This window comes from Stegostoma tigrinum, chromosome 21 (assembly GCF_030684315.1).
Source record: "Stegostoma tigrinum isolate sSteTig4 chromosome 21, sSteTig4.hap1, whole genome shotgun sequence".
Classification (NCBI taxonomy): Eukaryota; Metazoa; Chordata; class Chondrichthyes; order Orectolobiformes; family Stegostomatidae; genus Stegostoma; species Stegostoma tigrinum.
In genome coordinates this window covers 47,767,424-47,793,205 of record NC_081374.1, presented here as the reverse complement: position 1 = coordinate 47,793,205, position 25,782 = coordinate 47,767,424, and the positions used below count along the sequence as shown (strand labels likewise).

Here is a 25,782-nt window from a genome sequence, read left to right as displayed (position 1 = left end):
AACCCAATACCTACAACCTGTGAGCTGAGTAAGCGATCTTCAAACACAGCCCATACCCAAATAGCATTCCTTGTGTACAGCTCACACTCGACTGACAAACCTCACTGCACCTGTACCCAAATAATAATCCTGACTCAATGGCCATGGCAGAGTAACAATCCTTACTCACACTCTGTACCCGAGTAACACACCATGCCCACATCTCATTCCTGAGAAAAAATCTTCACCCATGCCGCTTACCCAGGCAACAATCCTACCCACACTCTGTTCTCCAATAACAGTCCTCAACCACAACCCGTTTCCCCAGTGATAATTCCCACACACACCTTGTGTTCCAGTAATAATCCCCATCACACCTTGTACTCAAGTGATAATCCCTGTTCCTTTAACAATTCTCATGTACTTGAAGCACCCCAGTAGTAATACTACCTACAACCTGTACCCAAGGAATAATCCCCACCCACATCCTTTCTGTGGATGTTATGTGTTCCATTTCCCGTTGGTTGTGTTTGCCATTCCCACTGGCTTTGTCCTTTCCTGCGCTATGTTGCTAATTATATTTCTGTCTCCTGTGCAGCGTCAGTGTGTCCAGTATGCCCTGAAGGCACGACCCCTCATGAGGTACATTCCCAAGAACAAATATCAGTACAAGGTGTGGTATGTGGTGACCTCCTCGTACTTTGAATACCTCATGTTTGCCCTCATCCTGCTCAATACCATCTGTCTTGGGATGCAGGTGAGTGAGCAGCACACCGCAGTGTATAATCACATTGATGTACATATGATATGCTTTTTAGGATTGCAGGGCAATAAATATTGGGAACAGAGGGAGTGACTGTGTGGAGGCCGTTTCTATCAGTGTGGCACTGATGATCTTGCACTCAGCTGAGCGCGCTGGCGATATCCGAGGAGTTTTCCCCAATCCAACTACAGTATCCATTCTCAGTGGTGTCAATAATCTCAGCTGAAGCAAAAATGGACCAGTAACGTCTCTCAGGAGGAAATCTAATTTTTGTTCGAAAGCTGGGGACAGAGAGGCCATGAAAGTGGCTGTCATATTCAGATATGTTTCCTAATACCTCACGACTTTGAATGAATGAGTACAGGGTGTGAAGGAATGAGTGAGGGGGTGAGGAGTTGGTGATGGACTGAGTGAATTGCTGACGTGGCCGGCTGAGGAAGTGTGAGGGGCTGAGTGAATGCGTGAGAGCCTGAGTGAATTGGTGATGGGGGCGAGTTAATGGATGAGAAGCTGAGTGAGTGAGGGGGTGAGGAGGAGGCTGGGTGCAGGGTGAGATAAGTGAAGTGGGCAAGTATTCAGATCTTTGTGTAGTTTTGGTGGGAGGGTAGGAGGCATTTATTTCAGAGCCTGGTTGTGCTCTTCCCAATTACATTAGCTGATTAATACATATATTAAACTGTCTAGTATTCCCTGGGTAAATACAGAAACATAGGAATTAGGCGGGGAGGTAGACAATCAGCCCTTCAATCCCACTTTGCTATTTAACATGATCATGGCTGATCTTATCCTGGTCTCAGCTCCACTCTCCTGCCTGCTCCCCACAGCCCTTTATCCTGCTTTTCATCCGAAACATATCTATTTCTTTCTTGAACCTGTTGATTGATTCTGCCTCCACTGCACTCTGGGGCAGTGAGTTCGACAGATTCTCTAAGAGAGGTAGTTTATCCTCATCTCAGCTTAGAACTTCCCTCCTTTCACTCTATATCTACACCCTCTTGTTCGAGACTGTCCCACAAGGAGGGACATCTGTTCAATAAAAACCAAACGAACTGCGGATGCTGTAAATCAGGAACAAAAACAAAGTTGCTGGAAAAGCTCAGCAGGTCTGGCAGCATCTGTGGAGGAGAAAACAGAGTTAACGTTTCAGATCCGGTGACCCTTCCTCAGAACACAGGGTGTTGACATCCGTTCAATGTCCATCCAGTCAATCCCCTTCAACATTTTACACACCTCAGTCAGATTCCCCTCTCATGCTTCTGAACCCCAGTGAGCTCAAGCCCAAGTTATTCAACTCCTGTTAGTACAACAGCCCTTTCCTCCCTGGAATCAATCTGGCGAACTGCCTCTGAACTGCCTCCAGTGCCACCAGATCCTTCCACAAGTGAGGAGATCAAAATTGGACACAATACTCCAGCGGTGGTCTCACCAATGCCTTATATAGTTAAAATGACACATCTTTACTTTTATAATCCAGTCTTTTTGCAATGAATGCCAAGATTCCATTTGCTTTTCTTACTGTATGCTCCACCTGCATACCCACTTTCTACGATTCATTCACAAAGGTGCCCAGGTCCCTCTGCACTTATGCACTTTGAATCTGCCCCCCATTTGAGTAATGATTTGCCTTGCTTTCTGGGTGTATTCTGCCCACTGGATTGAGGTTGTGGTGAGGGTTACAGGTCGGGGTGAGAGTTCCATGGAAGTCTAGGTTGAGGTGAGTGAGCCAGGATTTTGATGAAAGTTTTGGTTGGTCAGTGTGTTTGAGGTCACCGTGGGGTGAGAGTCAGGGTTGGGATGAGGTTCAGAGGTCACAGACTGGGACTGATTCAGAGTTGCAGGTTGGGCTGCGGGTTCAGGTTGGATTGGAAGGGCATGCTCAGTGTTGTAATTGGTGATATCTGCTCAGATCCTGACCTCTTTGTCTCCTTCCACAGCACTATGAGCAATCAGAGGAGATGAACCAGTTGTCGGACATACTGAATGTAGTCTTCACTGGGCTATTCGCATTGGAAATGTTTTTTAAACTTTGTGCTTTCAAAGCGAAAGTAAGTATGAGGCTGAGTTAAACAAAGAATAGAATTTCAGACTCATAGACTATAATTCTGGCTATCGTGGGAATGCTAGAAACCATGTAATTACTGCAGGAATGCTGGTCACTATGGGATTACTGTTGGTTACTGTGGGATTATTAGAGTCATAGAGATGTACACCGTGGAAACAGACCCTTCAGCCCAGCTTGCCCATGCCATCCAGATATCCTAAATTAATCCAGTCCTGTTTACCAGCATTTGGTCCATACCCTTTTACACCTTTCTATTCATGTACTCATCCAGATGCCTTTTAAATGTCTTATCATTGTACCAGCTTCCACTGGCAGCTAATTCCAAACATGCAGCACCGTCTGTGTGAAAGATTTGCCACTTGGGTCCCTTTTAAATCTTCCCCCTCTCACCTTAAACCTATTCCCTCTAGTTTTGGGCTCCCCTACCCTGGGACAAAGACCTTGCTATTCACCCTATCTATGCCCCTCATTATTTTATAAACTTCTCAGCCTCTGACTGTCCAGAGAAAAAAGCCCATCCTATTCATCCTCTTCCCCAAGAGCTCAGACCCTCCAATCCCAACAAGGCCCTTGTCAATCTTTTCTGAACCCGTTCATGTTTAACACCATTTTGTCTACGGCAGGGAGACCAGAACTGAATACTGTACTCCAAAAGTGGCCTAACCGATGTCCTGTAACAGCTGCATCATGACCTCCCAATTCCTATTCTCAGGAAATAAAAACCAAAAGAACTGCGGATGCTGTAAAAGAGGAACAAAAGCAAAGTTGCTGGAAAAGCTCAGCAAGTCTGGCAGCATCTGTGGAGGGGAAAACAGAGTTAACGTTTCGGGTCCGGTGATGTTCTGCGGAAGGGTAACCGGACCTGAAACGTTAACTCTGTTTTCCCCTCCACAGATGCTGCCAGACCTGCTGAGCTTTTCCAGCAACTTTGCTTTTGTTCCTATTCTCAGTGAACTGACCAAGGAAAGCAAGCATGACAAACTCCTTTTTCATCACCCTGCCTACCTGCAACTCCACTTTGGTCCCTCTGGGAATTCTGGTTACTGTGGGAATAATTATTGCAGGAATGATGGTTACTGTGTGAACATTGGTCACTGTGGAAATGCTGGTTACCATGGGATTACAGTGGGAGTGTCAGTTACCATGGGGTAATAATGGGAATGTTGGTTAACATGGGATTATAGTGGGGAATGCTGGTTAACATGGGATTATAGTGGGGAATGCTGGTTACCATGAGGTTATTGTAGGAATGCTGATTATTGTGGGAATGCTGATTGGAATCTGGTTACTGTGGGATTACTGTGTGAATGCTGGTTCCCCCTTGAGGTTACTGTGGGAATGATACTTACCATAAGATATAGGAGCAGAATTAAGCCATTTAGACCATCAAATTTATTCCACCATTTAATCATGGCTGACCTGTTTCTCAACTTCATTCTCCTGCTTTCTCCCCATACCCTTTGATCCCCTTACTAATCAACAACCTATCTATCTCTATTTTAAATACACTGAATAACTGGGCGTTCACAACTTTCTGCAGCAGTGAGTTCCTGGCTGAAGAAATTCCTCCTCATCCCAGTTCTAAAGGATCATTTCTTCACTTTGAGCCTGTGCCCTCAGTTTCTAATCTTTCCTACTAGTGGAAACATCTTCTCCACATCCACTTCAACCAGACCTCTCAGTATTCTATAAGTTTCAATGAGATCCCTCCCCTTCTTTTAAATTCTATAGAGTACAGACCCAGAGTCCTCAGAATCCTCCAATGACAGGTCCTTCATCCCCAGGATCATTCTTGTAAACCACCTTTGCACTCCCTCCAATGCTAGCCTATCCTTCCTTAGAAACAGGGTCCAAAGTGGCTCATAATGTGTCATATGTCGTCTGACCAGAGCCTTATACAGCCTTAAGAGTACATCCCTGCTGTTGAATCCTAGCCCTCTTGAAATGAATGCTAATGTTGCACTTGCATTCTTAATTAGCAACTGAACCTGCATGTTAACCCTAAGATACTCCTGAACTAGGACTCTTAAGTCCCTTTGTGCTTCTGAGTCTTGAAGCTTTTCCCTCATTAGAAAATAGTCTATGCCTCTATTTTTCCTACTAAATTGCAGAAGCTCACAGTTTCCCACTTTGCATTCGTCTGTCACTTCTTTGCCCACTCCCCCAACCTGCCAGGTCCTTCTGCAGCCTCCCCACTTCTTTAACACTACTTGCGTCTCCACCCACCTTTGCGTCGTCTGCAAATTTGGTGACAGTGTCATCAGTAACCTTGTCCAAATCATTAATGTATAACGTGAATAGCTGTAGTCTCGACACGGACCCCTGCGGAACTCTACTCGTCACCAGTTACCATCCCGAAAAGGACCCCTTTATCCTAATGCCTCTGCCATTCATCATTCCCCTACCCATGCCGTACCTTCACCCTAACAGCATGGGCTGTTGTCTTATTTATCTTACAATATGATTACAGGGGGGATACCCCTTACCATAGAATGAACTGCAGGAATGCTGATTCCTGTGGGATTACTATTGAAATGCTGGTTCCTGAGTGGGTGTGTGATCTTGAGATGAGGTATGGGGTAGTCTTAACTGCGCAAAGAACATAAGAAATAGGAACTAGAGCAGACCATTCAGCCCATCGAATCTGTTCTAGATCATGATAATCTTCTACTTCAACTCTATTTTCCTGGACTAAACCTACATCCCTCGATGTTTTTGCACTGCCGACAGCATTTAAGCACTGCCCTGAAACTGCTCAATCATTGAGCCTCCACACCCTCTGGAGTAGAGAATCCCAAAGATTCACCATCTTTGAGATGACAAAATTCCTTCTTATCTCAGCTTTCTGTAGCTTATGCCTTGCATTGTACTGTGCACCCCCGTTTTGCCTGGGCAGACAATGCTCCAGGTGTGCTCTCAGTAAGGCTGTACAAGGCACCGTACAAATACAGTAAGACATCTTTGGTCCTGTATTCAAATTCTGTTCCTAACTTTCAGTGCCTCATGAACAAGGACACCGAAGTCCCTTTAGAAGTTTGACACTTTCCAGCCTGTCTCCACTGAAGAAACACTCTCTACTCCTGTTTTGCCGACAACAATAAAAACATCGATATGTCTCTGTTTTGCACTCCACCTGCCAAATACGTCACTCAGCCTGTCCAAATTCGCAAGTGGTTTTGTTCCATTTGCAAATATAGAAATATTGTATTTAATCCCCACATCCAGACCATTGGTTGAGATTATAAATAGCGAAGCCACAACCCCTGATCCTTGCAGCAATCCAAGCCAACCTGCCAACTTGAAAGGGATCCATTCATTCTTCCTCACTGTTTCCTGTCCCCTAACTCAGTTTTCAATCCATTTCAGTATACTTCCCCCTGCCAGCTCTATCCCATGTCCTCTGGTTTTAGACACCAAACTTTCGACTGGAATGTTATTGCAACAAAAGCCTCCTCTACATGTCTGTCTGCTCAGTTACCTGGTCACTAAGCCAGTCAGGGACAGGGTGGCAGATGTGAAGGGGAGTAGGCTGTGTTCCCAGAGTCAAGGCTGGGGTTTTGCCTGAAGCAGACGAAAGTGTGAAACTGACAGGTGTGGATGGTAATGGGGTGTCAATCTGATGAGGGGACAGGGCGCCCTGCTTTCAACATTACTCCTGTTCATTGTGGCTTCTCTCTTCTTTCATGCCTTCTAGAAGGGACCTGTAATTGGTGAGTAATAGACTGTGTCTCACTGTTACCCTCTCACTCGCACAGTGGTCAGTTCTGTTACACTCTCTCACTCTCTGTGATCAGTCCTGATATTCTCTCGCACTTTTTCAATGGCCAGACCTGTTACCTTCTCACTCACACAGTTATCAATCCTGTCTATTCTATGATTCTGTTACTCTCTTTCACACACATTCTGTAAGTGGTCAATTCTGTTCCTCTCTCGATCTCTCTCACCCTCGCTCCCTCTCTGTCTCTCTATCTGTCCTTTACCTCTCTCCCTCTGTCTAACTCTCACTGTAACAGTGATTAGTCTTGATGGCATTCTCTCACCCTCACAGTGATCAGTCCTGTTACACCCTCTCGCACAGTTATCAATCCTGTTCCTCTGTCTCATCATCTTTCTCACGCACATAGTGGTGAGTCCTTTTTTGCACCCCCCTTCCCTCTTTTAACAATCACTGCTTTGCTTCTCTCCCTCTCTCTTATTCCAGCTCTCTCAGTGATAAATTCTGTTCATCCTTTCTCTTTCTTTCTCTCACTGACTCTCACAGTTACAGTTCGCAGAGGCCACTGAACCAGCCCTTGCCTCTTCTGCAAGAACTAGCAATCTGTCCACTTGTTTGCATTGTTTGCTCTAACAGGTTCCAAAGGTTTTCATTTATTCTTCCCAAACAGTTTCCTTCGATCATCCACTGGATGTGGATCACTGATTATCCCTTCATGCTAACCCAATATTTCACTGTGATTTAGGGTTGGTTTTTAATCATCCTGGGATCAGTTACTGACACAAAGGGTCGGATTGAACCTGGCAGTATATCCTGAAACTGTTCGGTGATCCTGCATTGGAACGTGAATCTCAGTTCAATGATTGCCAGTTGAAGCTCAGAGATCCAGTGTATTCCAGAGAGAGGAAATTGGATCTCAGAGGAGAGCCATTGTGGTGTAGCGGTTCAAAGCATCCCTGTGCGGGATCAATAAGTGACAGAGTAACCTAGTGGATCACAATTAAGATGAGGTTACTGGATTCCTCAGTAGTACTCTGTGGCTCTCGATCTTCAACAGAGTAATCAGTAAGTCCCAGCAGAGGTTTTGTAGATCCCAGAGGTGTCCTATGCTCCTGCACTGCAAGGCCTGACCAGTTGGTGTAGCCATGTTGGAAGTGGGGGATCATTGGGAGATTTGATTGGATCAGTATTATGCTCTGTGCAGCCAATCGCGCTTCCCTATCCATCTCCGAGCCAGGCATGGACCCTCTGGAAAGTTTATTCTCTTTAAATATACCTGGGCCGGATCGCTCCGTATCTCTCCTCACCTTCACCTGCTGCTCCTCTCTGATTCACTGTTCCCCTCTGCGCTCTGTTCTCACCATACCTCTCTCCTCTCCTACACAAAAAAAAACCAGAAATCACTAGAAAAGCCCAGCAGGCCTGGCAGCATCCGTGGAGAGGAATCCCAGTTGACTTTTCGGGTCCAGTGACCCTTCCTCAGAACTGCACTTCCCTGGTCCCTTCTCCTTACCATTCCCTCTCTCACCTTTCCTGCCCTCCCTCTCTTCTCCCACCGCTTCCTCTCTCCCTCCATTCCACTACTCCTCCTCTGACACTCTGTCTCTCTGTTTGTTTTTAGGGTTATTTTGGAGATCCCTGGAATGTATTTGATTTCCTGATTGTCATTGGCAGTATTATCGATGTGATCCTCAGTGAGGTCAATGTAAGTAACGATGGTCTGATGATGAAAATGCTGTAGCAATGAGATGGGAATGTGAAGAATTTGGCCTCAGCTCTGCTTCATTCTCATGGCTGTGTTTTACAGTGGGTGCTTGGTTTGTGTGTGTCGGGATTCGAGTTACTTTGTTGACATTAGATATGCAGGGTTGGATGAACAAAAGACTTTTGGATAAATATGAACACATCTGAAGCACGTGTCCCTTGCAGCTTGATGTCAGCTCTGCCCAGCTCACATCGCCTGCTCCCACTCACGTCCACAGGGCAAGCTCTGAGAGTTTTCAATGAGCAGACTCTGGTGAGATGTTTCTGGTTTCCCAAAACAGACTGTGCTTGCAGATTCAAGCACACATGAAGGACTAGGGGACATGATGGTTGTGTGTGTGTGTGTGTGCACGCTCTTTTATTGATAGCACATGGTATGCTTGCCCGTTCTGTCCATGCCAGTGTATGCTGGGGTGGACTCGAGTGGGTTGGTGTGAGCTCGTGGGTGTTGTTGTGAGCTGTGTGCCAGTGCCGGTATGTGTTGTTCTGAGCTGGTGTGAGCTTGTGGGTGTTGATGTGAGCTGGTGTGTGTTGTTCTGAGCCGGTGTGAGCTTGTGGGTGTTGATGTGAGCTGGTGTGTGTTGTTCTGAGCTAGTGTGAGCTCGTGGGTGTCGATGTGAGCAGCTCACTGAGTGGCAGGGAACAGGAGGTAGTGAATTTGTTTGGGGCAATCCTCACTAGCCACAAGGACAGTGTTGGATCATACTGCTCAGTAGAAGTTCAGTATGGCCAGCTGAGCAGTAAACAGTGTGGTTTCAGCATAGGAGCCTAGTTAGTCACTGGTGTGCCCAGGCTGAGCCCTGACACATCACCCCTGGTGCAGTGTTTGTGGGTCTCAGTGTTTGTGTGTGTAAGAGCTTGCGCTGTGCAAACGTTCTCTCTCTTCTATGGTCATCTCTCTATTTTTGTTTTCCCCTCTCTGTGCATCTCCCTTTCTCTCTCTTTAGCCTTTCCTTTACGTTTTTCTCTTTCACATTCTTTCTTTGCCCACCCTTGTCCATTCCTTCTCTCACTCTGGACCTCTGTCTCCACTGCCTCTCCCCATTGTCTGTCTCACTCCCTCTCCCTCTGTCTCACTCCCTCTGTCCCCTGTCTCACTCTTTCTGTCCCTTGTCTCACCAACTCTTGCCCCGTCTCTTTCTCTTCCTCGCGTCAACACTCTTTTTCTCTACCCCATCTCTCTCTGTCTTCCCCCTTCTCTTCCCTGTGTCTCTACCTCTCACTCACCCCTGTCTGTCTGTCTCTCTCTTTCTCTCATGCTCTCTGCTCATCTCTGCATTCCTTTGACAGACAGCTCTGGCTTCCAGTGGGGGTCTCTACTGCCTGAGCGCTCGATGCGACTCCAGTGTAAATATCTGGCTGCATGTGGGGTTGGCTGTGTGCAGAGCATGTGCCTCGGAGTGTCCACTTTGTCATCAAACTCTCATCCTGTAGTGTGGTATAATCAACTAGCCCATTTGACACTCAAAGAAGCAAGCACATTGAGTTTACAGCCTGTGGGGGGCTGGACCCAGACACTTTGAGCAGAATGCTGCAGAGTTCTCTGAGCGATGTTGGCTGCGCTGAAACAAACGCAAACAGAAGTTCCTGGAGAAAATCACTAGGTCTGGCAGCTTCTGTGAAGTGAAACAGCATTCATGTCTCGAGTCAAGTGACCCTCCTTCAGAACCGGGCTATGGTGAGATATGAGGCAGAACTGGGCGACAAGCTCATTAAGATCACTCCTGACATTGGGAGCACGTTACTCCATCTTTCAGATATTTTTGCATCAGCCTGTTCAGATGGTGTTACTAACCACATCTAAGAGCAGGTAGGACGTGAACCTGGTCCTCCTGACTGCTCTACAAGATCCCTCACACCATCTTTTATACTTTTCACAAAGGTTGTTGCAAGTTCCTCAGTGGGCAGGGGTGAGTTGATAATTGGGGGGATTATAGCTTGTTTAAATGCCTTGTTGATGGCACCACCCACCTCATTAATATTCAGCACACTATCTTATCAAACTTGCCGAACAAGCTAGATGTCGAGAAATCTCGACATGGACACCAAAGTGGGTACCCCACCGATTCAGCCCAACACTTGCGCTGAAGAACCTCCGTATTGGAGACCAGGTGCCTCTATCTTGGGGCATGTTCCAGGCCACCAGCCACACCCTCCCTATGCCCATAGACATTGGCATCTGGCTTGTGCCAGCCTCTAAGACCCCTCATGGCAGATCTCCAAACGTCTCACAGAACCCTACAGTCCTTCAGTGCTGGCCCTTAGAATCATAGAATCCCTACAGTGTGGAAATAGGCCCTTCAGCCCAACAAGTCCACACTGACCCTTGGAGCATCCACACTGACCCTTGGAGCATCCCACCCAGACCCGTCCCCCTAGAACCCACACACCCCTGAACACTATGGGCAATTTCCCATGGCCAATCCATCTGAACCTGCACATCTTTGGACTGTGGGAGGAAACTCACACAGACATGGGGAGGATGTGCAAACTCCACACAGACAGTCACCTGAGGCAGGTATTGAACCTGCGTCCCTGGTGCTGCGAGGCTGCAGTGCTGACCACTGAGCCACCGTGCCGTGGGCTGTCTCAGTAACTCTCAGTGTAACGCTGGGCCTACAGAGAGACACTGCCAGCTCGTGGACTGCGCCAGGCTGGATCTCTGTCTCTTTGCTCACTGATAGCATTCACTCACCCTGAGCCTACCTGGATGCTGTTGGCAGCTATGCCTTACATTGCCATTTTGCACCCCTCAGCCAGAGATCATCTGACTGTTATCTTGTCGTGCTGTTCCATGCAAACACAAAGCCAGGAAGCTTGCCATTAGCCTCGGCCAGGTCAAGCAGGATCGCCTTCCTGCAGGGATTCTGACACAGAAAGTGCAGCGTAACCTCCAACTCCAGTCGAGGGGCTTGGACACAGTTAGTCAGCTCTCAGTGGTCAGAATGGGAAAATGCTCCTTGAAAGGAGTCGAATGTCAGGCAGCCCACCATCGACTTGAGTCTTTCTGCCCCTGTGTGGGGTGTTCTCCCACGGGATGAGAGAGAGAGAGAGAGAGAGAGAGAGGTAGATATTATGGGAAATGAAATTGGGAGGCACAGTATTACTGTTGGTGCGGGTGGGGGGTGTCCCAAAAAGGTAGCGCAGAGAGCATGCAGGGCTAGTGGTGTCAGGGGTTAGGGTGAGTGACAGTGAGTGACGGAAGATATTGCATTTAACAGTGGAAGTGGTAAAACATGAGCCTTAGTGGGCAGTGGGTGCAGTAGCAGAGATGGAATGAGTACGAGGTGTTGGCAGAGCGGAGAAATGGTGAAGTGAAGAAGGTCATTGACTTTCTTCCTAGATCCTACATTCCTCCAGATGGTTGAGAGTGCTTTAACTGGGTGGTAACCATGGACCAGGCTGGTAGGGTCTGGTGGCCTCACTGCTGGTCCTGGAAGAAGAACAGCACCCGCCAATTCACTGCCTCATACAGCAGGTGCTCCACATTTCCCCCTATCTACCCTGTCTGGGGCAAATGTCTGCAGGCACAGGCTGGGCAGTAGCAGACTGACAGGAACTGTCTTGGATCCACATTCTAAAGATGGCCCAAGCACAAGAGGTCCTGGTGATCCTGAGATACATGCTGAGTGGTGAGTTGACCAAGGAATGGTGTGTGGTAACATGAGGCTAGAATTGGATGTGAGGGATACTCTAGGGTGTGCTAGTTAGTTAATATGGCACATTTGGTAAGATACAACGAGAAATCCCTCCAAAATGTCAACATAACTTGGACTTAGTGAGTGAAATGTAAGATTCAGCCCATTGTTTTTCTTTCTAATGTTCAAAGCCTCTTAATGGTGTTAATGATTGATAGAAAGCTGTAACAGAGCTTGAGTCCTGCATTTATCAGCTCTCTGACTTGGCCTCCGAATAAAAAGCCTGGCATTAAATACAAATTGGCAAAGATGTACTTAAAAATGTGAGCATCATCTGGGAATTAGATGTATTCACAGTAATATTTCTTCATTAGTAGTTCACGCAGAGAGGTAGAACATCATGATGACCCCATTCCTTGTGAGCACTTGTCCTGGTTGAGGGGCCAAGCAGTCAGGATGAGATCGCTGCGTTGTGAATACGAATATACAGCTGGGTGGGTTTGTGTTCAGACCCGGCACAAACCTACTCCGCCATTAAATCTTGCCCCAATTCCTACCTCTCCATTGCACTGTGATAGTCTGGAAAAGGCATTGGGAACCAGAATATCCGATCCTGAACTTTCGACATGCCCAAGTTGCACCTGACTTCCCCACTTTGCTTCTTTGAGCAGTGCAGCCCTAACTGACTCAGTGTGGATGGAAATAGGTGTGATGACAGTCAATTAAACATTTACTGACGTTAAACTCCCAGCTCTGTTTGGTGTAGGAATAACGGCTGAGGAACTCGCTTCTTCAGTCACTCATTAACATGGTCTGTGAGCCCACTAACTGGGCCTTTCCTGTGGTCTCTCTCGTATCTCATGCACTAACTCTCCTTGCTCCATCCCATCATGTCCCTCCCCTTCCATTTGGTCCTCTCCCCTTGGGCACCTAACCCCCTGCCCCCAGGTTACCAGCTGCATGAGTTTTGGTTCCCCAACTTTACGATTGCATCACTGTTACTGAAGTGGGAACCACTTCTCCCCTCAATGACAAACACTTTCAAATACTGTTAATGGAAGCATAATGATGAAAGTAAACATTGAATCACAAATAGAGTAAAAATCAAGCAGATGGTGGAAACCTGAAATAAAAACAGGAAGTGTTGGAGAAACAGCAGATCTGGTGACATCTCTGAAGAGAGAAATAAAGTTTTTTTTGAGTCCTTCAGAACTGACGAGAGAAGTAGAAAAGTGATAGTTTTTTATATTGTAGAGAAAGGTGGTGTGGAGTCAGTGAAAGAGAGGGGACAGTAAGGGGAATGTTAGATGGTGAGGAATATTCACTTTTGCCTAAGTTGAAACTTACCAGCAGAGAGCTTTCTCACTGACACCCTGAACTAACTACTCGGACGTTGTAGAGATTGCGATTCTACAGTAAACTTTTGGAATTTGTGGTATATAATTTTTGCTGGTTATCATGAGTGCTGAGTCATTAGATGCCTGATAAAACAAAGTTTACTGTACTTAATATAAGGGGTGTTTTTAAAGGTGATTTTGTGGGATGTGGACGTCGCTGGCTGGGCCAGCATTTATTGCCTGTCCCTTGTTGACCTTGAGAAGGTGGTGGTGAGCTGCAGTCCACCTGCTGTGGGTTGACCCACAATGCCATTAGGGAGGGAATTCCATGATTTTGACCCAACCTCCTGTGAGTGACTGCCTCATGAAATACAGCATCTCAGTAACTTCCCCCAACCCTCCCTGATGAAGAATCGTACAGTCTCTACTGTATGGAAAGAGGCCATTTGGCCCCTCAGGCCCTCACCAGCCCTCCAAAGAGCACCCTATCCAGACCCAGACCCCTACTGTATCCTGTATTTCCCATGGTTAATTTAACTTATACTGTACATCCCTGGACTCTATGGGGCAATTTACATGGCGATTCCAACTCACCTGGGCATCTTTGGACTGTGGGAAGAAGCCGGATTAGTTTGTAATCTGTAAATATTTCTCCTGTTTACCTTGAATCCAAATGTAATTTATAATAGATAGTCAAATTAGTAGCTATTACTGATCAATGGACCAACGGTTTTCCTGCGATGTCACTTTGTTTTGTGCTAAACTGTTTAAAAAAAACTTTAAAACTATGAGCTAAAGACAATGAAACAAAAACCACCTCTTCCACTCTGCACCAAATTCCCCAAAACTCACTCAGGCTGTGTCTCAATCCGGATGTGATCTCTCCTTCTTGACTAGTTGAAGCTTACTGTTCCAAGACTTTTGATCTAAGCTTACTGGTCAGAGAGCAAACGGCAATGGGAGTGGTAATGGTCGTAGAGAGCTCCAGAGTTATTGTTAGAGTCGGTGTTAATGGTAGATGTTTCAGCTCCGCTGAAAGCAAATATAAAAAGACTGATATGTGAGGGACAGAGGCGGTGTCACCTGCCATTGTGATGAGGTGAGCCAGCTGGACTTCACAGAATATGAGTTCCCTGATTGGGGCTGTTAATCTGGACCAATCAGGGAGTTCTGGCTGACAGATGTAAACAGGAGTGTTGGAATTTCTGCTCACTCTGAAAGATGGATCTGAGGGAGCTAGACCAGCGTCAAGGACTGGACATGTGTAAGTAAAGGATGAGTTGGTGACAGAATACCGGCCTCTATGGAGTTATTTTGTCACCATAATGGAGGACAGAGGTCATGCTGTGAAGTTATGGAGTTCGCTGTTTAGACGTAGAGACTATAAACTGCCAAAATAGAAAACGAGGTGTTGTTCCTCCAGCTTGCATAGAACTTTGTTGGAATGTTATAGCAGGCTCAGGTTGGAAATATTAGCCTGGGAGTGCGATGGTTTATTGAAATGGCAAGCAACTGGGAAGTCAGAGTCATTCCCATTGATAGGGTGGAGTCACTCAGGCTCCGTTTGCTCTTGCAAATGTGAAGAAGACCACACTTTGAGCAGTGAATGCAGTCAACCAGATTGAAAAAATTGTACAAGTGAAACAGTGCTCCACCTGGGCCTTGGAAGGTGAGGAGACCCTGTGAGCGGATACAGAGGTGCTGTTGGAGGGTCATACAGTTTTAGGGGTGATTGTGGAGTGGACCAAAGTGCCCCAGACAGAAGGGAATGATGACTCGGAAAGGAAGGAGGTGTTTGTTGATGTATCCTGCTGGGGGCAGGAATAGTGGAGGACAATCCTTCGAATGCAGAGACCGGTGGAATGCAAAGTGAGCACAAGGTGAACACAATTGTTGTTCTGAAAGGGAGGGGACAGGGTGTGGGCAGAAATGGAGGAGATGGGCTGGACATGCTTGGGGAACCTTGTCAGCCACACTGAGGGAGCCCTCAGCTGAGGAAAAAGGAGCGTGTCAGAGGCAGTCTGGTGGAAGGTGGATCCGCAGGACACATGCGACAAAGGTTGGGAAGATGGAATGGAGTCCTTGCAGGAAGCGGGGTGTTAGGATGCACAGTCAAAGTAACTGTGTGAGTCAGTGGATTTGTCATGGATATCAGTGACTAACATATGCTGGTTAACTCAGTTGGCTGGATGGCTGGTTTGTAGAGTGATGCGAACTGTGGGTTTGATTCACATCCCATCTAAGGTCATCATGAAGGTCCTGCCTTCTCTCCCTCAACTGAGACATGGTGACCTTCAGGTTAAACTCAGCACCAGTCATCTCTCTCTCAAGAGAGAGCAGCCTTATGGTCCTAAGGGACTATAGTCACTTCATTTACTGGCCTTTCCCCAGCAAAAGACTCCTTTAATGTTAGTAAGTGCTGAGCTAACTGGTCTAGAATCTCTTGGGTTCCCTCTCTCGTTGATTAAGTATTATGTTAATTCCTGGCATTCAGGCACACACCAGGAACAGTTGTTCCTGTCTCTTTTGCTCATGCTGAAGCATGCTGGGTTTTCTCCCAGTTGTGGCATTGTTGGTGAGTGCCCTTAAGCCAATGCCAATATTAGTATATAGCAGAGTGGTGAGATTGCTCACTGCCCATTCCCCAGGGCTTCCTGTCTGCCCGTGACAGAAGACTTCACCTCCTTCTTGACTCCTTGCAGCCTCTCCTAAGACCTAAAACCCTCGCTGCTTTCCCTCAAGCCTTCACCCAGTTCCCTAAAACACACAGACTCTCCTGAGCATTCATCATTTTTTCCTAACCCTCGTGCCTTTCCCTCGTATTTAATGTGGCCACATGTGAAATTTTGTCTGATAATGTTCCTGTGAAGTACCTTGAGATACACATTGACTTCATTTTATGCAAGTTATTGTTGTGGGAAAGCACTTGGAGATTTCATGTGGTTATGTCAGGTTTCTCCAATCTCCCTCCCTCAGTCTTCCATTTCCCTTAGCCTCACTGGCTCCCCAAACCTTCCCAATCTCCACATCCCATCCTCATTCTCACCCTGTCCTGAACTGCCTATATCCCTGGTTTTTTGCAACTCATCTCACTGTCCCTTTCAATGCCTCCAAGCTCCCAGCCCTAGTCTCCTGTTTGCCCTTTAACTCTCCCTTTGCAGTTTGTACACAGTGTGCTCTTTCCGTTTTTGTAACCTGTGTTCTCTTGGTGATTTCTCAGGAGTCAGAGGATAGCTCCCGCATCTCCATCTCTTTCTTTCGTCTGTTTCGTGTGATGCGCCTGGTCAAGTTGCTGAGCAGAGGAGAGGGAGTTCGAACATTGCTGTGGACGTTCATCAAGTCCTTCCAGGTATAAGAGCGCAGCCATGTTAGCTAATCACAGACTGGACTGCAAACGGCCAAACAATTCACTAGAGAGCCAGCGACAAGCTGGAGCAGGATGGAAAGGAAACGGTTAAAGGCATGTAATATTCAGCAGCTCTGTGAGATCTGAAGGCAACTTGTCCAAATGCTGAGAGATTGCTGAGCTCTGATATACAGTGGGGTCTTGGTGTCCTAGTGCATGAATTACAAATGGTTAGCCTGCACTTAACAAAAATTGGAAAGATTAAACAATGATATCATTTAACACAAGGAGGATTGAATAGAAAAGTAGAGAAATAAAACAAAAACTACAGATGCTGGAGATCTGAAACAGAAACTCGGCAGGTCTGGCAGCATCTGTAGAGAACACAGCAGTTAAAATTTTGAGTCCAGTGTGTGTCAGCCGTGGCTCAGATCAACCGCAGTTCACTGAAGGGCAGAATACGCTAAAGGGGCTGAAAGATCTACTCCTCTTTGTTTAGCCACACCTCTTCCTGATCAGAACAGTGACAAGTTTATTGGCGAGGCTGGGTGTGACCTAAAAGGGTGGAGACCCTGATGTGGGAATAGGATCTGTTCTAGTTGGGAGCTGCGTCAGCGTCGGCCGTCTCACCATCTAGTAGATACTCGCTTCAGGCCACGCGGCTTCATGATCTGACTTCTGCTGAAAAAGGACACATTTTGTCAAATATTTGTGTCAAAAATCTCTTACAATAAACTTTGATGAGGGGCCTTAACAGCAATACTCAAATTCTAGAAAGGAGTATTGAGTCTGTTTTTTTATTTTGTTTTACTGACAGGCGCTGCCCTATGTGGCTCTGCTCATTGTGATGCTGTTCTTTATCTACGCTGTCATTGGGATGCAGGTAAGGCCAGGCTCCATTAACTCCACATCCAGCTGAGTGAGGTGCTCATTAACCCTCTAACGTGTGTGATTTCCACGAGTCAATGAGAGCTGTACAAAGATGTCCATAAACCTCAATGCACTGTAATCTCGAAAGCAAACCCTTTCTCGGAGATTCTGTACAGACATCTGTCTCACCCGCTGCCATCTCCTCTTGTTGACCAGGTCTTTGGTAAGATTGCCAATGTGGATGGATCACAAATCAATCGCAATAATAACTTCCAGACGTTCCCACAAGCTGTGCTCCTGCTATTCAGGTGAGAGACGCCTTGCCCCCTCGCCCGCTGACCCACTGCCCCCCTTCACCCCCCGACTTACTGACCCCTCACCCCCGACCGACTGCCCCCCTTCACACCCCGACTTACTGACCCCTCACCCTGACCGACTGCCCCCCTTCACCCCCAACTTACTGACCCCTCACCCCCGACCGACTGCCCCCCTTCACACCCCAACTTACTGACCCCTCACCCCGACCGACTGCCCCCTTCACCCCCAACTTACTGATCCCTCACCCCCTGACCCACTGCCCCCCTTCACCCCCGACCCACTACCCCCTTTCATCCCCCCCGACTTACTGATCCCTCACCCCCTGACCGACTGCCCCCCTTCACCCCCGGCTTACTGCCCCCTCACACCCTGACCGACTGCCCCCCTTCACCCGCGACTTACTGACCCCTCACCCCCTGACCGACTGCCCCCCTTCACACCCGTCTTACTGATCCCTCACCCCGATCGACTGCCCCCCTTCACCCCCAACTTACTGATCCCTCACCCCCTGACCCACTGCCCCCCTTCACCCCGACCCACTGCCCCACTTTACCCCCCCGACTTACTGATCCCTCATCCCCTGACCGACTGCCCCCCTTCACCCCCCAACTTACTGATCCCTCACCCCCTGACCGACTGACCCCCTTCACCCCCGACTTACTGATCCCTCACCCCCGACCAACTGCTCCCCCTTCACCCATGACTTACTGACCCCTCGCCCGCCCCCCCCACCCCCGACGACTGACTGGCCGGCCTGCTGCCCCCTGATAGACTCCTCCCTTGTCCCCGAGTGCCCACTTGCCCTGTGACTAGTCCTGTGACTAATCCAGTCTCCTGGCTGCCTGCCTCCTCCCACTTGACCTCTCACTGCCAACCTGAGCCTCAGTACCCCTCGTGGTGCCCCCTGCAGTAGCTGACTGTACCGTCGCTGTCTCTAGATGTGCTACAGGTGAAGCCTGGCAGGAGATTATGCTGGCCTGCCGACCGGGTAAACTCTGTGACCCTGAATCTGACTATGAACCTGGCGAAGAGTACACCTGTGGAACCAACTTTGCTGTCTTCTACTTCATCAGTTTTTACATGCTGTGTGCTTTCCTGGTAAGTGAAACATTGACCAGGAGCTCCCTCACCAACGTGCACAGGGTCAGGGTGGAAGTCTAATCTGGGGGTTAGACATAAGGTCAAAGGAAAGAAACAAACTATACCAGAGTAGGAGATATATCTTCACTCAGAGAACTGTGAGGCACGCTGTCCAGTAAATGACAGAAAACGTCTGTAGGAAGATGGAAACAGATGGGCTCATGATTATTAGCTCTGGATGTTAAGTGTGACCCTACCTTGGTTAGGTGAATAGCTATCTTAAAAATTTGTTCTCATGTTGACTACATTCATTGTCCATCCCAGACTGTTCTGAGAAGGTTGGAAGTGAGCTACTTTCTCCAACCACCACAGTTTGTGGACTAAAGGGATAACCGCTAGCAGTAGCTATTGAGCATGTGCTATGTCCTGATGACACCAGGTCATATAGAACTGGAATCTGGATGTGTACAGAGTAGATTCCAATGTAGATTGCTGGCGTAAGATGCCTGCTGGTGGGTTCCCACTGTAACATGCCCTGTGTAGGGTCCCTGGTGTAAGGTTTCCTGTGTAGGATTCATGGTGTAGTGTATTTACTCAATCAGAGAGGACTCAGTCCCATACAGGAGCTGCCTGTGCCTGCATTATCCATTCAACAATGTGCACATTACACATTGCGCCGTACGCTATACACTGCACTATATGTCAGACACTGCACATTACATTAAGTACTGTTATCCTTTTACAGATTATTAACCTGTTTGTGGCTGTAATTATGGACAACTTTGATTACCTGACACGTGATTGGTCCATTCTGGGCCCTCATCACCTGGATGAATTTAAGAGGATCTGGGCCGAGTATGATCCTGAGGCCAAGTAAGTTTGGTGTAAACATGTTCGGGCACACTCACAGGCAGAATCACTTTGTAAATGTGCTGACAAACACCACGTGCGTATCTTCTCAGAAACAAATCCTTGTCACCATCACAGACACATGCTCAAAGACACATGTACAAACAGTCATGTGCACACCACATTCTCATACACCCACACTCTTAGGCATACACCATTACTGTCAGATGCACGCAGACATACATATGCACACTCACTGACTCACACACACCACACTCAAACATGAACCATTCACAGAAACACAGAAGGCTCTTAAACATACACCGTGCAGCCACACACACATGCAAACACACACCACACTCACAGATATAATGGGAACTGCAGATGCTGGAGATTCCAAGATAATAAAATGTGAGGCTGGATGAACACAGCAGGCCCACACTCACAGATACGTGCTTTCTTACTGACACAGACACACCTAGTCAGGCACATGCTTATTTGGTGGTTTTCTTGATTATTCTCCACAGGGGACGCATCAAACACCTGGATGTGGTAACATTGCTCCGTCGCATCCAGCCTCCTCTGGGCTTTGGCAAATTCTGCCCCCACCGTGTGGCCTGTAAGGTAAGATCAACCGGACTGAGTTCCTTTTGTTCAGCCAGCACGTGATTGATTTGCTGGCTGGTAAGTCATTGCCCAGAGACTGCAGAAGTGTGTAGTTCATTTAGCAGCTCCTTCTAAGTTTGGAAGCATTCACATGAATGTCTGAAAACCCAGTAATTTTGTGGATTAATGTTGAATGTTCAAATCAGGGTATTGTGGAGACACTGTTTTCTTCTCATCACAGTTGCCACGTGATCCACTGAGTATTTTCAACATTTACTGCTTTGATTTCAGATTTCCAACTTTTACGGTAATATTTAATTCACTACCACTTCTTCAGGAGTTCCCACCTTGAAGAGGTTGTGCAGTTCACTCCTATGGCATGCCCATTTGTCCTTCTAGTTTGTATGTCTTCATTGCTTTGTCATTTTCTTCTCGTGTGTGATCTGGTACCAACAAAAGCCCATGTCCACAGCCATAGCTCCTTCCTGAACAACACTCTCTAGCTCCATCCTATTCCATACAGATTCCAACTGAAATTTCATCTATTGTATTTCAGATTCACCCACGATTATAGATATATCCAGGACATTCAATATTCTTGAATTACTGTCCTCGCTGTTTCCTCAGATGAACCGTCAATGTGCCGCCACATGATCATTATTAATCACTTCCTTAAGTAGCACCAAATCACCCTCTCTCACAGCTCTCCTCCCACAAGTTCACTATCCTTCACCTTATTCGATGCTTAAACAAAATCTTTTTATCTTCTTTCACATTTGAAGTATCTCAAGATTCACCAACACATGGGTATCATAAGTAACTTGTGCCCCCTCTGGAACCTACCTGTCCTCCCCTCTGATGCCATCCTTTTTTCTAATTTCCCCCCTTCATCTCCCTACACTCACACTTCTGCGAATGTCAGCTTCAGCACAATGCTGAGCTCCTTTGCTCCTTTATCTCTGTGCTCACCTCCTCGATCAACAGCCTTCCCTTGCTAATGGACCTTTTTAATTACCTTCAGTATTCTCCCTCCCTACCTGGACCCCATTCTGCAGCCTCATACCCTCTTGAAATCGTTCGATTGAGAAATTTTAAAAAAATAAGTACCATTGCAGAAACATGGTTGCAAGGTGACCAGGGCTATCTGAGAAAATTGAACATTTACGAAGGACAGACAAGAAGGAAATGCAAGTGGACCTGCACTGATAACAAGAGATGGTATCAGTACATTAATAAGGAAGAATCTCAGATCAGAAGAACAGTGGATGCAATCTGGGTGGAGCTAAGAAACAACAAGGGCCAGCAGATAATGGTTGGAATTATTTATGGGCCACCAGGTATTAGTGGTAGTGTGACATGAGAAGAGAAATACATAGCATGGACAACACAGTTATCATTTGGTGACTTCAATCTACATATGGACTGGGGAAAGCAATTGAGCACTAAAGCTGGGGAGAAACTCAATGAGTTTTCTCATAGAGCCATACAGCATTGAAGCAGACCCTTTTGCCCACCACATCAATGTTGACCAACACACACCAAACTCCACCAAGCCTGTTTACCCACATTTGGTCCGTGGACTACTATGCCCTGCCATTTTAGGTACCCACCCAAATGCTTCTCAAACGCTGTGTCCCTCCACTACTGCTTCAGGCAGCACGTTCCATGTTTCTACCACCCTCTGGGTGAAAACTTTATTTCTCAGATCTCCTCCTAAACCACTCCTCACCTTAAACTTACGCCCCCTGGTGTTATACACATCTGCCATGGGGGAGAGGTTCTCAAGATCTCCGTTGTCTATGCTTCTCATAATTTTCTATACCTCATTCAGATTCCACCCTCAGCCTCCTCTGCCCCAAGGAAAGCAAATCCAGTCAGTCTCATAGCTGAGACTTGCCTTCCCAGGCAAGGTCCTGATGAATCTCCTCTGCACTCTCTCCACTGCAATCATGGCATATCCTTCTGATTATGGTGACCAGAACTGCACACAGTAATCCATCTGTGGCCTAACCACCATTTTATAAAGTTGAAACAAGACTTTCTTGCTCCTATATTCTATGAACAGCATCCTTTACGCCACCTTCACCACGCTCTCTGCCTGTGCTGACACCTTTAGAGATCTATGGACTTGTACACCGAGGTCCGTTCATTCCTCAGTACTCCCTAGGGACCTACCATTCATTATAAACATTCCTCCCTTATTAGATCCCAAAATGCACCACCTCACATTTATCAAATTCCATCTGCCATTGCTGTGCCCAATTTACGAGCTGATCAATGTCAGTCTGTAGCATGAGACCACCCTGCTCGGTATCAAGAACATCTCCAGTTTTCTTGTCACCTACAAACTTACTAATTAAACCTTCTATTTTCACATCCAAGTTGTTATGTACATGACAAACTGCAAAGGCTCCACTGGTCACAGGCTTCCAGTCACAAAAACAACCCTCCACCATCACCCTGAGCCTCCTATTTCCAAGCCAACGTTGGATCCAGTTTGCCAACTTGGCGTGGATTCTATGGGCTCTTACCTTTTGGAACAGCCTTCCATGTAGAACCTTGGCACGAGCCTTACTGAAGTCCACGTAAAGCACACCAATTGCATTAACCTCATCAACATATTTTGTCACCTTTTCAGAAACTCAATTTGTCAGTCATGCTGACTATTCCTGATCAAGTCCTGCCTTTCCAAGTACTGATTAACCCTGCCCTTCAGAACTTTTTCCCAATTATCTTCCTACCACTGATGTCAGGCTAACTAGTCTGGAATTACCTGCCCTTTCCCTGCTGCCCTTATTGAACAAGCCATTTTAGCTATCCTCCTGTCACCTGGCACTTGACCAGTGGCCAGTGAGGCCACAGTGAAGTATTAAATACTTGTAAGTATTAAATGACCCCAGGGCCCCAGCAATCTCCTCACTTGCCTCTCACAGCAGCCTGGGATACATCTCATCAGGCCCTGGGGATTTATGCACCTTTATGCCCTCCAAAACATCTAATACATCCTCTTCATTAAATCTTAACATGTTCTACAACCTCACCATCCCAACTAAATCTCTGGCTGCAATGTCTTTGTGAATACAGATGAGAAGTATTCATTTAAGGCTTCACCCACATCCATTGGCTCCATGCACAGGTTGCCCCTTTGCTCTCTAATAGGTCCCACTCTTTCCCTGATAATCCTCTGACTGTTAATATACTTGTAAAAAGCTTAGGGATTTTCCTTGATCCTGCCTGCCAAAGTTACCCTCGTTGCCTCCTACTTTCCTTTATAAGCAAGCCCCGACACACTCTATACTTCTGAAGCACTTCCGTTTTATAGATGTACAGTACCTGACATATGCTTCTTTCTTTTTCTTTATCAAAACCTTGATGGTCCTTGACATCCAGGGTTCCTGAGACTTGCTACCTTTCAACATACCCCTGAACAGGAGACTGGGGTAGTAGATGGATAGATTAGAATTGTTTTCAGTTTCAGGTCCAAAATTCATCCAGTTGTCCTCCTGCTCTGTAGCCTGTTGTAGGGTTAGATTTGGGTTGTTGATATAAAGTAGTTCTCACCTGTGTCAGTAAAGACCAACAACCTTTATTGACTATATACAAGGGATGTAAGACAGGACACCTCTGGGACCATATACCCTTTGAACTCAAATACATATGATCCATTGGCACTAACCACCCTTCCTCCCTGGACACTGGCATGTTGCATAGAGCTATACCTTCTCACTATCCTGGCACCTCCCCAGTGCACTGGCAGTGCCCTCTGGAAGCCCAGGCTTGCATTGCAAGGCACACCAGCAGAAAGCATTGAAAAACTGCAGCAAGGACACATTTTGCTGAGGTGCAGGGCCCCAGCTCATGGATTGGTCCAGGCTGTATCTCAAAACCGTTTGCTTGCTCCCTTAGCGCCCACTAAGCATGCATGCCTTCCCTTCCCTCCCCTTCTCATGCTGCTGTGGGAGTTTTCACACCCACCTGAGTCGCTTTTTAAATTTGATTTCTTGTCGTCACTTGTACCTAGGTACAGTGAAAAGTTTAGTTTTGTATGCAGTAGGGGCAGATCATACCATACAAAGTGCATTAGGGTAATAGAACAGAACGAGGAACACAGTGTTACAGCTGCAGAGAAGGTGCACAAAAATGACATCAATATTAAATTTAAAATTAGAGAGATCCGTTCAGAAGCCTAATAACAAGTCTTTAACAGCTGATGCACTTTTTCTGAGCTCCTGGCCCAGTTTGTGAATGTGTTTTTCTGAGTTGTACTTTACTGACCCCACTGATGCTGATCTCTCCATTCTCTGTATCTTTGCCAGCGGCTGGTGTCTATGAACATGCCCATGAACAGTGATGGCACAGTCACCTTCAATGCCACACTCTTCGCGCTGGTACGAACAGCCCTCAAAATTAAAACCGAAGGTAGGAGAGCGAGTGCTGACAGTGAATGTCCCTTTGCTGACAACAGGCGAAGGCGGTTAAAGGTGAAACAAGGCTGTTTAGGAGATTGCTTCGCCCTGCAGAGTGTGGGCTGGCGATAAGGGCTGTGACTCCACTATATCAGGACTCGAAACAGCAAAGCTTACATCAAGAACACACAGACAAAGCGGTACTCTTAATAAACACTTGGGCTCATGATCCAGAAATATGGGTTGAAATCTCACCAGAATGTCTAAGGGAGTTTACATTCATCTGGAATAAAACAAGTTAGTCTAGTCTCTACGATGGTGACTATGAAATGATTGTGGTTAAAAACCCATGTGGTTCTCTCCTGTCCTTTAGGGAAGGAAATAAGCTGGCCTGGCCACCTCATGATAGCTGAACCACAACTTACTCAGACCATCAGACATCATGATCACCTGCAGAGATCTGTTATTTGGCCTGTCAACACTTTACTCACACCATTTGTGTGACTTTGGACCACGTCCCACCCCAGTCCAACACCGGCACCTCCACACCACGGTAATGTGATGACCTTAACGATCCTGTGCAACGGCTGAACAAGACACTCTGTTGTATCAAATCTACTGTGGAACTCTTGACTGAAATCATACCAGATGGACCATCTTGCACTGAGCTCAATACTGGAAATGACAGACGCAGTCTCATCGACCCTGTAAAGTCCTCCTCACTAAGATCAGGAGATTTGTGCCAGAACTGGGAGAGCTCTCTCATAGACCAACCAGGCAACAGCCTAACATAGCCGTACTCATGGAATCCTACTTTACAGACAAAGTCCTCAATATCACATCACCATCCCTGGACATGTCCTGTTCCACCAACTGGACAGATCCAGCAGAGCTGGTGGCTCAGTGGTATACAATGGGGAGAGAATTGCCCTGGGAGGCCACAACATTGTCTCCAAATCCTTTGAAGTCTCATGACATCAGCTCAAGCAAAGATAAAGAAGCCTCCTACAGATTATCATGTACTACCCTCCCTTGGTTAATGAATACTC

At 46.9% G+C, this 25,782-nt stretch overlaps 1 protein-coding gene across 4 annotated transcripts in view; it reads left to right on the top strand.

Moving 5' to 3' along the window:
• LOC125462805 (voltage-dependent L-type calcium channel subunit alpha-1S-like) overlaps positions 1-25,782 on the top strand; it is a 158,247-nt gene that overhangs the window by 100,309 nt on the left and 32,156 nt on the right. For 3 of the 4 annotated variants that reach the window (XR_009447021.1, XM_059653515.1, XM_059653513.1), the window contains exons 24-34: positions 578-736; positions 2,677-2,787; positions 8,141-8,224; positions 9,574-9,630; positions 16,479-16,607; positions 17,422-17,487; positions 17,691-17,782; positions 18,731-18,890; positions 19,618-19,745; positions 20,249-20,345; positions 24,644-24,746. Coding sequence is in view for 3 of the 4 variants with exons in the window: in XM_059653515.1 (XP_059509498.1) it covers positions 578-736; positions 2,677-2,787; positions 8,141-8,224; positions 9,574-9,630; positions 16,479-16,607; positions 17,422-17,487; positions 17,691-17,782; positions 18,731-18,890; positions 19,618-19,745; positions 20,249-20,345; positions 24,644-24,746 (1,186 nt within the window). In the remaining variant the exon portion in view is untranslated. The remainder of the gene's footprint in view (positions 1-577; positions 737-2,676; positions 2,788-8,140; positions 8,225-9,573; positions 9,631-16,478; positions 16,608-17,421; positions 17,488-17,690; positions 17,783-18,730; positions 18,891-19,617; positions 19,746-20,248; positions 20,346-24,643; positions 24,747-25,782) is intronic. The other variant, XM_059653514.1, reaches the window with a different exon arrangement.